Here is a 15725-nt window from a genome sequence, read left to right as displayed (position 1 = left end):
ATGGGGGACCATAGGCAGGATGGGATCAGTTAGAGGCTAACCAGCAGAGGAGGCCATTTGGTATTTTTATGGGTATTTGCTATACTTGTGGTGAGTTTGGTCACACTTGGAGGCAGTGTCATGGACGAGGAGATATCGGGCCATCTTAGCAAGAAGGTACCGAATCACATGAATGAATTATTTTTTTTTAGAGTGGTATTTAGTACTAGTAGGAGTGGAAGTATTATTTAAAGAATAGTACTGTTTAAATTGCACACATTAGTATGTTGAAGAATATTTGATAATTGTTCTTTTGGAGGTTTATGGTTTAAAAAAGTTCTTAATAAAGTGAACTAGCGGTTTTGGCTATTCTTATTGTGTTTTATGATAGCATTTTTGTGATTTATACACATATGGTTTTATTAAACTATATTGGAATATGTATGTTACGATATTAAATGATTATCACAGTGGAGTAATTGGTTTTTGGACAGGTAAACAAATATTTGCCTGTAAGTACGTTGTGTTGTGATAGGACGATTACCAAGGAGTTTATAAAAGAACTTGTATAAATCGATATGGTAAGTTTGATTTCGAAGGAAGAATTCCCAGGATAGAGCGATAATCTAAAAGTGAGTTGCTTTAGGGGTTATTTTGTATTACCTTATGTGTTTTTGCTCTACGGAGTATTCAGAAACTTTGAGTATTTGGTGACACTAGATATTTGCAAGCTTAGATTTCTAGCTAATCTATCGGTCCTTGATATGCACACTCATGCTGGGTTACTTGGGATGGGTTGGTTATCTCAAGGCCAAGTTAATTGTTATGATAGGTCTGTTGTTTTCACCATACCTGGTTAGGATATGTACGTCATTACTATGCCATGTTCTAACGGGATCACTAGCACATATTTGTTCTATATGGAGGAGGAAACGAAGGAGGAGGGTACTGTAGCATTGGATAGCATACCAATCATACAGGACTTTTCAGATGTTTTCAAGAGATTCCAGGGTCGCCACCTAGTCGAGAGATCGATTTTGTGATTGACTTAGCTCCAGGCACTACACCTATTGCTAGAGCACCATACAGGATGGCACCAGTGGAGGTGCGAGAGCTGAGTGATCAGATTCAGCAATTACTCAGCTAGGGTTTTATTCGTAGTAATACTTCACCCTGGGGAGCACCGATTTTGTTTGTGAAGAAGAAGGATGGTTCACTCCGCTTGTGTATCAATTATAGGGAGATGAATAAGGTTACTATTCGTAACAAGTACCCGCTACCCAGGATTGATGATCTTTTTGATCAATTGAATGGAGCTACGTACTTCTCTAAGATTTATCTGCATTCTAGATATCATCAACTTCGGGTTAGGGAGCAAGATGTTCCTAAGACAGCGTTTCTCACTTGATATGGGTCTTATGAGTTTCGTGTCATGCCATTCGAACTGACTAATGCACTAGCAGTTTTCATGGATTTGATGAACAGAGTCTTCAGGGCTTACTTAGATCAATTTGTCATTGTATTCATAGATAACATTTTGATTTATTCAAAGTCAGAGGATGATCATGTTAGACATCTTCGTATAGTGTTGCAGATGCTTCGTGAACACCAGTTATATGCCAAGTTAAAGAAACGTGAATTTTGGCAGCAGAAAGTGAAGTTTCTGGGTCATGTGGTATCAGAAAGAGGAATAGCGGTAAATCCAGCCAAGGATTTTAGCGGTGGTTGAGTGGGGACAACCTACTTCACCTACCGAGATTCGGAGTTTCCTCGAATTGGTAGGATATTATCATAGGTTCATCCAAGGGTTGTCGAAGATAGCGGGACCACTCACTTATCTGATAAAAAATATAAAAAATAAAAAAAAAGGTGTACGGTTCGTGTGGGATGAATATTGTCAGAAAGCTTTTGATGAGCTAAGGCGCAAGTTGACTTCTGCACCGGTTCTGTCTACTCCACAGAGCGAGATTGAGTATCTTGTCTATACATATGCTTCGTTGCAAGGTCTTCGATGTGTTTTGATGCAGGAGGAACAACCAATTTCTTATGGGTCTCGAAAACTTAAGCCTCATGAGCTTAATTATCCAACACATGATTTGGAATTGGTAACTGTGGTCTTTACCTTACACATTTGGAGGCATTATCTGTTGGGGGAATCCTTCATATTATTTAGTGATCACAAGAGTCTGTAGTACTTATTCACTCAGCGGGAGCTGAATATGAGACAGCGTCGATGATTGGAGCTTATAAAAGACTATTAGTTCTCTATACAGTACCATCCAGGGAAAGCGAATATAGTGGCAGATGCACTCAGTCGCCGACCAGTTGCTAGTCTTTATGCTCTATTAACTACTGAGTGGAATGCTTTGAAGACGGTGGATGAGTTGTCGAATGCTATCATGGCTTGCATGGTAGTTACACCTGCTATTATTCACAAGGTTTTGCAGGCACAACTCACGGATCAGCAGTGCATTGATAAAGTTGCAGAGATAGCTTTCGAGGAGGTCCCATTTTACTATATTGGGATAGATGGAGGTTTGAGGTACAAGGGACGGTTGGTGGTACCTTCTGCTGATGATTTGAGGAAGGATGTGATGACTGGGACTCAACACTCTGAGTTTCTGTTCATCTAAGAGGAGACAAGATGTATCAGGATATGAAGCGGCAGTTTTGGTGGGCAGGTATGAAGAAGGATATTGCTCTATTTATCTCTCAGTGTAGTACTTGTCAGATGGTTAAGATTGATCATCAGAGGCCGCCAGGAGCTCTACAGTCACTACCTATACCAGAGTGGAAATGGGAGAGCATTTCTATGGATTTTGTGGAGGGGTTGCCTAATTCTTTCAAGGATCACCATTCTATTTAGGTCATTGTGGATAGATTGACTAAATCAGCTTATTTCTTGCCTATTCGCACTAACTTCACTTCGGATCAGTTGGCGAGACTTTACATTACAAAGATTGTGAAGTTGCATGGCATTCCGTTGTCTACTATATCGGCCAGGGATTCGAGCTTTGTGTCAGGATTTTGAAAGAGTTTTTAGCAGGCTTTGGGTACAGAGTTGCATCTTAGCACTGCTTATCATCCTCAGACTGATGGATAGACTGAGAGAGTTAATCAAATTATAGAGGATATGCTTAAGTCGTGTGTTCTTGATTTCAAAGGCCACTGGGAGGATTATTTGTCACTTGTGGAGTTTGCATATAATAATAGTTTCCAGAAGACTATTGGCATGGCACCATTTGAGGCATTATATGGTCGACTGTGTCGATCGCCTGTTTGTTGGATGGAGGTTGGTGAGAGTAGATTCTTGGGTCCAGAGTTCATCAAGGATACTTCGGAGAAGATCGCTCTTATTAGGGATCGTATGCGTACTGTCCAGAGTATGCAGAAGAGTTATGCGGATCGTCGCACTCATACTTTGGAGTTTCAGGTTGGGGATCAGGTTCTGCTCAAAGTGTTTCCTATGGAAGGAGTAATGCGCTTTGGGAAGAAAGGAAAGTTGTCACCGCGGTTTGTCGATCTATTCATGATTACGAATCGAGTTGGCGCTGTAGCTTGTCGGTTGGCACTTCCGGATAATTTGGATCGTGTACACAATGTGTTCCATGTTTCATGTTGCGAAAATTTCTGCAAGATGAGGATCAGTATCAGCATATCGATGTTGGGGAAATTGAGTTACAGCTGGATGCAACATATTTGGAGCCACCGTGTCGTATTGTCGACCATCGGGATCAAATCCTTCGTAATAAGGTTATCCCTTTGATGCGTGTTCAGTGGAGTCATCACAATGAGGCTAAGTCTACTTGGGAACAGGAGGATGTCATTCGCGAAAATCTTAAATGTATATATATAAGCATTTTGACCTGTGGATCTATGTTTGCAAGGTTTTCTATGAATTTCCATGGTTAAATAGCAAAGAATATCTTGCAATCCCTTGGTGGATCTACGTTTGCAAGGTTTTCTATGAATTTCAAATATGATGATTATTGCCGGTTTTGATATTTACAATAGCATTTCTGATCACAGAGTTTAAAAATTAAGTAGCAGCCATTCTGTTCTTGAGCTAGTTCCCAAAGTTCAGTTGTTCCTAGCAACCTCTTACATGAACAGAAGAGTGCTTGTTTAGAGGTTCATAAATATTAAAAAGCACTTGTTTTTGGCTCCCTATTTAACATTGTGGGTAATTCTATCTTATACTAACAACTTTTGATGCCCTCTCACCTGTTATTTATGTAGCAGTAATTCATGTCTGAAAGTGTAGATATTGCTTTATTCAGTAATGGAATCCTATGTTCGGAAACATCTTGAACAAAGATTTTAGTTGTAGACATTTTTTTCTTTTTCTTTCATATAGACATTTGTTTTTTTCTGGTCTGATTGAGTACTGTGACGAAATTAGGAATTCATTTGAGGGGAGTGATGTTGAAGAGTAAAGAAAATTAAAAAAAAATTATTTACATTCTTTTTTAACAAAATAATAAATATAAGAATATGATATTGATTGATAATATTTCAGTCTTAGGAAAGAGAAAACTGCGTGTATATATTAATATTAAAGACCTAGTGCATAATAATAAAAAAAAAATCAATTACACTCATTGACATTCTTGTTAATTAGGTTATGAAATGACAAAATTAATGACTGATGAGAAATCTGAGATGGGAGTGACAAATTGATCAAAGACTTACCGAGTAATCTGAGATCGGAGACGATTAATGATGAAATTTGAGATGGCGAGGGCGATGATGACTGAATTGACGAGAAAGCTTCAGATAAGACTTGAGAGGAGGAGAGGGCGATAAGAATTGAGGAGATGAGAGGAGGCGATTCAGGCGAGGGCGATGAGAGGTCAGACTTCAAAGGAGAGGAGGTGAGGGTTAGCTTAGGGTTCGTCACTTCGATTGTTTAGATGAGAGATTAAGATGAGGCGAGGATTGAGAGAGTGAGAGATTTGGGGCAAAAAACTAAAAGAAAAGGTTTTTTTTTTCACGTGTCTAAGGTCCAGCAACTCCAGCCTAGTTTATCTTTACTTCTTTTTTAGTATAAAATTAAATATATAATACATACATACATATATATATATATATATATATATATATATATATATATATATATATACGGTTCCGATTTTTACCGGTTCCCACAGGCTAGAACCAGAACCAGAATGATATGTCCATAGTTCCTAAATTCGGAACCGGGACTAGAACCGGAACCATGAGAATCGGAAAAAATAGTTCCGGTTCTCACAGTTTCGATTCCGCGGTTTTTTTATGCACCCCTAGTGACAACTCAATACCAAAGGCAAATTTGCACACTTCAATCTGACAATGGTAAAGAGTTTGTGGATAAGATTTTAGGTGTTTTCTTGAGCCACCATGGAATCCGACATCAAACCTCTTGCACCTATACTCCATAGCAAAATGGACTGGCAGAGCGAAAGAATAGACAGTTTTTGGAAATAGTTCGGGCCTTCCTCTTTGGCACGAATATACCGAAGTTCTATTAGGGTGAGGCAGTGAAATTGACTGCCTATGTAATCAACCGAACACCATCTAGTGTGATAAAGTTCCAAACTCCCCAATAAAAGATGCAATCATTGCTTTCTATTCCTCATCTCCTGAATCTTAAACCACGAGTATTTGGATGTATAGTCTATGTTCATGTGCCTAAAGTCCTGCGGAGTAAACTTAATCCATGTGAGAAACGGTGTATCTTTGTAGGTTACTCGGAGTTTCAGAAGGGACATCGCTGTTTTGATCCTCAAACTTGGAAGTTACATGTGACCTTGGATGCTTCATTTCGTGAATTGGAATCGTACTATTCAGGGGGAGTTTCTGGGTCTTCTTTTCAGGGGGAGAGTTATAGTGAAGAGAACAAAGATGGTGGAAAGGAATTATTCAAATTGGAGGAAAATAGGGGATGTTTTGAAGTGTTTAAGGAAACGAACTCGAGCGCCGCGGCGCCCACCAGTCAAAGCCGCGACGTTGACCTGGAATTATACACAAATCTTTGTTTTTCCAGCAATGACCTTCATTTGTTTCCAAAGTTTCCCACGTCTACACCATTAACCAAAGGATCAACCCAGTATGTTCTTCCTCAGGTAACCTTGAATCCCATTCTTGATGAACATTATGAATTTCCTGTCCATGTAGAAGATGTAACCAATAAATATCCATAGAGGTCAAATAGGGGAGTACCGAAAAAACAATATGAACCCAATCCCAAAGCCAAGACTAAGTACCTAATTAGTAATTATGTTTTTACCCATAGGTTGTCAGAATCGTATGCATTTTCTGTTAATCAATTGTCCAATGTGTCTATTCCTAGTAGTGTGCAGGACGCATTGGTGGATCCAAAGTGGACCGAGGCAATGAATAAAGAAATGAAGGCTCTTCAGAGGAATAACACTTGGGAACTTTGTCCATTACCCAAATGGAAGAAGACGATTAGGTGTAGATGGGTGTTCATAGTGAAACTCAAAGCTGATGGCAGTATTGATAGGTACAAAGCGAGGTTAGTTGCGAAAGGATATATATAAAAGTACGGAATGGATTATCAAGAGACTTTTGCTCTGGTTACCAAAATTAATACCATCCGCATGCATATATCTATAGCAGCAAATCGAGATTGACCTTTGTAACAATTCAACGTCAAGAATGCTTTCCTCAATGGAGATTTAGAGGAAGAAGTCTACATGGACTTACCCCCTGGAGCTAAACGCAAATCCTCGTGTAGAACTGAAGTATGTAAATTGAAGAAGGCGTTATATGGTCTAAAGCAGTCACCCTGGGCTTGGTTCGGAAGGTTCTCCTCCACAATGAAGGAATTTGGCTATAAGAAAAATAATTCAGATCAAACTTTGTTTATGAAACACAAATAAGGGGAGGTAACGGCATTGATTGTATATGTAGATGATATGGTCTTGACAGGAGATGATCCAGGTGAGAGAAAAGAATTACAAGAGTACCTGGCAGCAAAATTTGAAATAAAAAGATCTTGATCAACTCAAGTACTTCTTAGGAATTGAGGTTTGAAGGTCAAAGGCTGGAATTTCCCTATCACAATGGAAATATGTGCTAGATCTTTTAACTGAGACTGGAATGTTAGCCTGCAAACATGTAGAGACACAAATGGAAATGGATCACAAGCTTGGAGAGTCTGTGGATCAGGTCCCAACTGACAAGGGACGTTATCAACGGTTAGTTGGGAGACTAATCTATTTGTCACACACAAGGCTGGACATAGCCTATACAGTAAGTGTGGTGAGCCAGTTCATGCATGCACTGAGTAAAGAACACATGAATGCAGTGTATCTGACCTTGAAGTATTTGAAGAGTGCACCAGGAAGAAGATTGCGATTCTTTAATAATGGGGTCCATGGAATTGAAGGATATACAGATTCTGATTGGGTAAGGAGTTAGACTGATAGGAGGTCCACATCAAGTTACTAAACTTTTGCGGAAGGTAATCTTGTCACTTGGAGAAGCAAGAAGCAAAAGGTGATTTCTAGATCAAGTGCAGAAGCTGAATTTCGAGATATGGCTCATGGTGTGTGTGGATTGCTATGGGTCAAACATGTATTACAAGATTTGGGGATTGATTATGAGAAACCGACGAGTCTACATTGTGATAATAAGGCAGCCATTGAAATTGCACATAATCCGGTTCAACATGATCGTACAAAACATGTTGAAGTTGATCGTCATTTTATTAAAGAGAATCTTGATCGAAAAGTTATACAATTTCCATTTGTTCGGTCTGAAGATTAGTTGGCTAACGTACTCACGAAGGCAGTTTCAAGAAGGGCGTTCCATGGTATAACTAGCAAGTTGGGCCTGATAGATATCTATGCTCTAATTTGAGGGGGAGTGTAGCATGAGCTGTATTTCTAAATATATTTTTGTAAATTCTCCTAAATTGATTTGGTAATTAATTAAGATAGTTGACCAATATATTGTATGTTAGGATATATTGTATAGGATTATCATATATATAGGTTACTTGTTCATCACTCACCTAACTCAAACTTGTTTCTACATATAGGACCTTTATGTATTATCTCTATTTAACATAATCATATGTTTCCACATAGGTGAATCAATAGCCTTAGGGATCACAATCCAGAAAGAAGCCTTGGCCAAATATTTAGAATGAACCACTGCACCCATAGTTTGTCCTTCTGTTGCAACTATTACCCAAGAATTGACTCTAGAGGGGGGGTGAATAGAGTCAATGGCCAATTTTCGCAAATTATAGAAATACAATTTCTAATCAATAATATAACCAATTATGCAATAATCAAGATATGAAAGTAATCAATTTAGCACAGTTGTAAAAGAGATAAGGGAAGTGAAATTGCAAACAATAACACGGCAATTTTTGCGAGGTTCGGAAACTCCTACTCCTCGGCTCAAGATCCATCTTGAGACTTCCCAAATTCCTTAGAGCTTCTCCTTAATGGTGGAGAGCAAACCTTCAATTGAAGCAAGACATTGCTTCTCTTTCTTGCTAGGAGAACACCCTTCTCCTAGGCTTCCTTTTTGGGTCACACCAACCCTTTACAATAACTTGTAATAGAAATAAAGTGTACAATGAATCTCTCAAAGATAGTAGTACAATTTTTAGCTCACAACTAGAGTATTGATGAATATAAATGAAGCTCAAACTTTATGAATGAAATGAATGAGAGAAGATGAAATATGTGAAGAAAATAAGCTCATATGAATTCAATAGAATCTCTCAAGTGTATAATAGAGCAAAAACTCTATGAAGATTAAAACAAGAGCAAAAGCCCTATTAATCTTTACTGGAATCTCTCAAGATGGAATAAGAGTGAATGAGAGAGATGAAGAGAAGATTGAAAACAAAAGCTCTCTTTGCAATGTAATATAATGTCTCTTAAAATACTGTATTTTCTTTACAGACAAGCCCTCTGTATATATAAAGAAATTCGTAGCTCAATATAGCTGTTAGAAGTGGTTAGAGGAATTAAATGCAGAAAAATTGCCGTTGAAATTCAAAACCCTCAAAGGAGCCGGCTCTTTGCAAAAGTGGAGGCGGCTCAATTTCAAATGGAGGCGGCTCCATTAAAAAAGTGGAGCAGGCTCTTTTTCTAAAATGGAGGCGGCTCAATAAAAAAATGGAGCCTTCTCTAGTTTTGTAGGGCCTTCTTTACTTTCCTGAGCCGTATATAATTTTGTAGAGCCTTCTCTAGTTTTTCATTGAGCCTTCTCTATTCTTTGAGCCTTCTCTAATTTTTCATTGAGCCTTCTCTATTCTTTGAGCCTTCTCTAATTTTTCATTGAGCCTTCTCTATTCTTTGAGCCTTCTCTAATTTTTCATTGAGCCTGCTCCATTGGCCTTGAGAGAGCTGGCTCTATTTCTTATAGAGGCTGCTCTTGCTTCATGAAGGCTGCTGCTAAATTGGATTGGACAGAAAAAAGTGCATGACTTCAAATGGACATAACTCAGCCAATGAAACTCCAAATGAGGTGAAATTTGAGTCTAAATTTATTTTCTTGAAGTCAGCTATCTAAAGCCACCTGCCTTGCTCAAAAATTCCAACCACAGAAAAAGTTATGGCTGTTTAAGTGCAACGTGGTCAAAATTTTCGCAGAGCAGAATCAGGTATTTTGTGAAGCTCATATCTCAGTCATTTTTAATCCAATTTAGGTGAAATTTGAGTCTAAACTCAAGGGCTCGAAGTCAGCTTTCCAATGCCACTAGCCTTGTGTAAAAATTCCAACTACACAAATAGTTATAGCAGTTTTAGTGCAAGCTGGTCTGAAATTTTTCTAGGCTAAAAATTGCTTCTTTTGAGATATCCATCTTTCTAGCACCTAGGACTTTGATGAATGATTCAATTTAGTTCAAGGCCTGTTTCTAAGAGTCTAGGGACATATGAAGATGATAAATTTTAAGTGCATTGTGTCCTACAGTCATTTACCAAATTTTGGAAACAAAGGCTTTAAAGATGATAAATTAATTTCAATGCCTTTTCCTTTACTTTCTAGGGACCAAAATAAATATAATGATTAATGTGCATGGTCCTAGAATTTCTAACTTAAGTAATGAGTTCTTTCAAAGCTTATTAAGCTTGAACTAACTCTTTCTTAGCAAAGATTTCATATGTCAATATATATGAATGAAGTGCATAGTCTATTGCTAATGGACATAGGAGCATATGAATGATGTATGATATGCATGGTTCTATGATTTTGAGCTTCAAATGTATTCATAAAGACTTTGATATTGAATCTTAAGCTCTCACCATCATATATACCCTTTTCTTTATTCTTTGACCATGATCGTTTAGGTTTGATGAAGACTTGTTTTCTTTCTTTGAAATGCTTTGTGTGATCTTTGAAGTCCGAGTTTTTTTTTTATTTCTTGCAACTTTGATACTTCCTTGAATCCATTGTTTGAATGTTTGGAATGTTTTGGAATGCTTGGAATGGATCTTCTAGCTCATCATTGAGGATTGAATGTTGATCAACTATATATCACTCAATGAAAACATTAGTACTTAAACATCATTAATGGTTTGAAATCATCAAAACATAAGATTGACCTTTAGTTAAAATTCTTAGGCCAACAGCAACATATCCCAACAAAGAGATATTTTAGAATCCTTCTGTTGCAACATATTCCAGCAAAAAGATATTTTAGAAGCACAGTCCAGATCCTGGATTTAGGGTAAGCTTGTGTATGTGACTGAGTAATTGGTCTGATTATGCATAAAATTTTATACAAATTTAAGTCACTGTTGCACCCATATGAAAAGAATGCTAGGAGCTTAATTGAAAACAATAGTTTCCTCCCTATTTTCTTATTAGTAAAATGATGTTTTCCTTCCGTTTTAATGCAAAAATCAAGAAATGCAAAAACTTTAAGTGTAGCAAAATAATCCAGAAATCAAAATATAAGATTCAAATCAAACTAAACCCATTTTCATCAGGCCACAAAAGCATCAAGCATTGAAGTCAATTTCCAAAATTTGAAAAAAAAAATAATAATAATAATAAAAATACTACTTTAACCATTTGCACATATATATATATATATTCGGGTTGCCGTAGTGAAAAATATGTATAAAAAAAACTTTATAAATGAACAAGACATGCGTAACTTAGATACTATATAAGATTCCAATTAAAATTTAAGCTGTTTTGTGGAGTGATTTGCCAATTGCTATGCGTTTGCACTCTTGAATTCGTGAAAAAAAATTCATATGAAAAGAATGAGCGCCAAAAAATGCAGTCAGCCTAAATAGATTTAGATCAGTGTATAGAAAGACCATATTGAATTGCATAACGGTTGGTAGATACATATATATGTATATATATATATATAAATGAAATATTCAATCTACACAAACAAACAAAACATGAGTAACTTAGATATTTATTATCACCGGAATAGCAAATGCCATACATTTATTAATTTTCCCTACTAGGATAAAAATGGCTAAAACCATCAATGAATACCAAATTCACTACAAATAACTTTTCTACCTATCAGTCTATTCAAAACAAATTTCTTGAGAAAATTAAAAAAGAAAAAACCAAAAGGAAAATTGAGGGCGTCCAATAAAATCCCGTTCTTTTTATCTCTCCTAATCAACTTCCAACTGTTCTTTCTTTTATCTACTCATCAAGTGCCAACGGAACAGACTCGGCCTGAAATAAAAATTCAGGAAGATAAGAATAAAGTTCAAGAAATTTTCGAAAATAAAATTAGTAGGTCATGGCTGAAGGGGCTTACCGACTTACGGTACATCAGGGCATAAAACATTTCGATGTAGCGACGTTTCTCAATCACACGTTCATCTTTTTTAGACGCATGCTTCCAAAATCCATAAACCCCAGCCAAATTGATCACCGTCTCAGAGTAAATTTGCCATGTAAATCTACAAAAACAGAGATTTATAAGTAATCAGGAAAAATAAAAAATTCATGAACAAAATAAAGGATGGCATATATACTTACTTCTCAAGAATGCGCTTAAGGCCTCCAACAGCAATAGCTTCCCAATGAGTAGGGTCATCCCTGCACTTTTCAAAGAAATTAACTAGCACTTGAGCAACCTCATCACCATGGTATGGATCAATGTGGAAGCCAGACTTTCCATGAACAATTATCTCAGCTGGACCGCCATGCAATGTAGCAAATGTAGGTAAGCCACAGGTCATGGCCTCCACCACTGTCAGCCCGAAAGCCTCATAGAAAGCAGGCTGCACGAAAGCTCCCCTCTTGTCTGCAATGTATCGGTACAGTTCACCATTCCTCTCCCGGTTCATCTGGGAAGAAATCCATCTGAATTGACCATTCAACTTGTATGTATCTATGAGCTCATACATCTTCTTCATCTCTGCTTGCTCTTCCAAGTCCTTCGACTGCTTCCTACGATCTCCTCCTACAACAACCAGGTTCACCAACTCCCTAAGCTGAGCACTCTTACCATACATCTCAACAAGTCCAGTCAAGTTCTTAATGCGATCCAACCTTGCCATTGTGAATAGAATGGGCTTGCTCTTATCTTTCAATACACATCTGCATACACCACCATTAATGTTTCAGTGATCATTATTAGTCAACTGAAAAAAGGACATGACATAGCAAAGAGAAAGAAACTTACAAATGTTCTTCATTCTCAACAGCACTAAATAGCAGCTCCTCAATTTCAGGGTGGAAATTGACAAGTCTTTTACTCTTCTCTGAGTAAGAGAAGTGGAGGGACATATCAGCCCCTGGTGCAACAATGTTGAATTTGGGGTCGAACACATCAATCCCATGGACAACTCGGTACAATCCGGGCATGGTAAAGGCTGTATGACTTTCATACTGTCCAAGAGAGTTCTTACTGGAAAGATAAGAATAATAGTTTAGGGGGTCTCATTATAAAATAAATAATTGAAAAACAAATTAATTATATACATAATTTGCTGATTAACAAGAATTAATGGGACCTTCCAGCAATCTCCTGGAAAGTGCTAGTGACAATGAAATCAGTATGATTCATTGCAATAAGATCAGCAGTAAACTGGGAGGAGAAATGATACTTCTCCTCAAATTTCTTCCAATAGACATCAGAATTTGGATATTTAGTTTTCTCCAAAGCATGAGCAATGGTACACTGCAAAGGTCGAATATTCATATAAGTAACACATATTTGGTCCACATCACATGGTTGCAAATGATTGAATATTTTAAAAGAAAATAATGTACCTGCGTTGACCCAAATTTGTGAGCTAGCAAGGTGGCAACAAGGTTTCCCTCGCTATAGTTGCCAATGATCAAGTCTGGCTTTGTCTGCAACTCTCCAAGAATTTCATTTGCAACATCCTCAGTGAAAGTCTCCATATATGGCCACACTTCAAAACGTGAGATCCACTTGCGAAGAATTCCCTCCTCAGTTCTAAAGGGAACTCGCAGAATGTATGAATGCTCTGTTCCATAGACTTTCTCAATGCGTTGATTGCACGTGGTGCCAACTGCATCTGGAAGAAGGCGAGTGACCTATGACGGAATATCAGGCATTAGCACTAAAACAAAAAAAACAAATGGATCACAAACCTATGATAAAAGAAACATAAAGAAAACTTAAATACTAACAATGATAATCCTAGGGATGATATCATCAAGTCCTTGCTTTTTCATCCGTTGAAGCATCTCACGCTCCATGGCAGGAACTTGATCCAAAATGTAAACAACCTGTGAGGCAAAGTAAAAAATTTAGAGAGTCTGAAACAACAATGTAAGGTACAAACAAAAATTTTGATCATCAATCTTTTAACATACCTGGCCACCAGTATCAGGATAGCCCAAGACATTGTCTTGAGCAAAGTAACCATGGGGAGAGAGAATAACAACATTGAAAACCGTAGGGACTGTGCCGAGAAATTTCTCGACAACACAATGGTCAGGAGCCTCCAGGAGTTGTAAGAGCAGATTAAGCATGTCTGACACTGATTCAGCACTATTACCCCAACCCCTTTCCAGACCAATCACTTGGAATCTATCTTCAAAATCAGAAAATGGGGTATCCAAAGGCAGGGTAGACAGATAATCCACTGCCTCTCTGACAACAGATTGAAGTTGGTCCAAGTTCTGAATTCTATCATTCACCATGAGTGACTGCACAATAACATCAAAGTATAACATTCATTTTAGATACATTCAGTTTCAATCTAGAAGACACACAAGACACAAAACTTTATAGTGTATGATTTAATGAAAAAAAAAAAAAAAAAGAGTACTCATAAATTATTAGGACCACAATCAAAATTTACCTTGCCCATATAGTTATGAAGACGAAGAAAATCAAGCAGTTGCTGCTTCATATCTTTGTCATGGAACATTTTTGAAGATAGGTGGCGGTTAAGATTCTCCACACCATGTCCAATAGATTTTGAAAGCTTTGGGTGAGGAATCGATGCATTGAATGACTCAAAGTCCAATTCAAACTCAAAGGTGCCATTGCTACTGCAAGAATCAGTGACACTAATTTAAATTAGTGCATGAATCAACAAAGGGTAAAGTAAATTCAAACTCAAAGGTGCACGGCAACAATCAGTGAAACTAATTTAAAAATTAGTGCATGAATCAACAAAGGGTAAAGTAATTACCATCCATCAACGACTTTTTCCTTCAACTGCAGATATTGGGGCACACTCATTTCTTCAACAGTGAGTTCATTTAGATTCAGACATATATATTCTGAGAATCCGGGCCTTGGTCGGACAGCAAGTGCAATTCGAGGAGCAATCACTATGGCTTCCTATAATTCATGATAATACACAAAAAAATATACTTAAAAGTCACAACTTAAGAAATAAAAATTATTAATTTTTCTAGTATTAGAAACCTGCTTACCTGAATGGATTCTAAGACAAGTCCAAATTGGCCATTGATAAGCTTCTCTCCATCCGCTTTGTAAATAGATACAAAATGGTTCAAGATTTCAGCGTTTTTTAAGATCACTTTTCCTTGGCTTTGCATCCTGATTTACAAAATCATCGGGAAAGAGAACATACTGTCACAAATCATAACCAGGCGAAATCAAAGCAATGGAGATCTATTCAAACTCCAGATTCTTGAACCGGTTCAACTTTATTGCCCAAAACTTCTGCAACGTTCTGCTACACTTGAATCGATTCAAAGAATGCTGAACCGGTTCAACTTTGGCCGCCACATCTTTAGTTTAATTAGCTTAATTTTCATGTCACTAGTTTAGTTGGAGTGTAATTGCTTTAATTTCTTACAATGGCTGTATCGAAGTTACAGCCAGAGCGAGCTGGACGCTATAATCTCCGTAACCAATGATGAAATATTTTGAGAATTTTGATAGGGTATGTTGATTGGAATGAAAAACCCATGGATTTAGGATAAATTAAAGGGTCAATTAGTACTAAGATTAGGGTTTCAAGAGTGAGGAATCGTAATGGCGGCGATGGAGTGGTGCGGCATCAATGGAGAGGAGGTAGAGGTGGGCGACGGTGGTGTGGAGGAAGTAGTAGAGGTGGGCGATGGTGGGAGTGGTGTTGTATCTGGGTTTAAATAAAATTCTGACATATATATATATATATATATAAATGAATATGTGTTTTTTTAAAAAAAATTGTGTGTGAGACAGGAATCGAAAAAGGAAGGGGGGGAGTGAGTTTAGGGTAATTTGGTTATTTTATAAAATTTCCTAGAAGGAAATTACACTGACACTAATGAAAGTATAGTTCTACTTGTAA

General features: G+C 37.4%; 1 protein-coding gene across 1 annotated transcript; it reads right to left on the bottom strand.

Moving 5' to 3' along the window:
* Nucleotides 1-11372: 11372 nt before the first annotated feature.
* On the bottom strand, nucleotides 11373-15522 carry LOC132278927 (sucrose synthase-like). The gene is made up of 11 exons (XM_059780837.1): nucleotides 14857-15522; nucleotides 14610-14761; nucleotides 14274-14466; nucleotides 13783-14118; nucleotides 13597-13695; nucleotides 13210-13500; nucleotides 12951-13117; nucleotides 12620-12844; nucleotides 11971-12534; nucleotides 11747-11891; nucleotides 11373-11661 (listed from the first exon to the last, which is right to left on the bottom strand). Exons 1-11 carry the CDS (start codon nucleotides 14980-14982, stop codon nucleotides 11629-11631), a joined length of 2331 nt encoding a protein of 776 aa, XP_059636820.1. The 5' UTR covers nucleotides 14983-15522; the 3' UTR covers nucleotides 11373-11628.
* Between the last annotated feature and the right edge of the window lie 203 nt (nucleotides 15523-15725).

This window comes from Cornus florida, unplaced genomic scaffold (genome assembly GCF_030987335.1).
Source record: "Cornus florida cultivar Cherokee Brave unplaced genomic scaffold, ASM3098733v1 CherokeeBrave_3.0.0_Hap2_Chr10, whole genome shotgun sequence".
Taxonomy (NCBI): domain Eukaryota; kingdom Viridiplantae; phylum Streptophyta; class Magnoliopsida; order Cornales; family Cornaceae; genus Cornus; species Cornus florida.
Note: the sequence above shows the minus strand (reverse complement) of the source record. Positions and strands in the feature narration are given on the sequence as shown.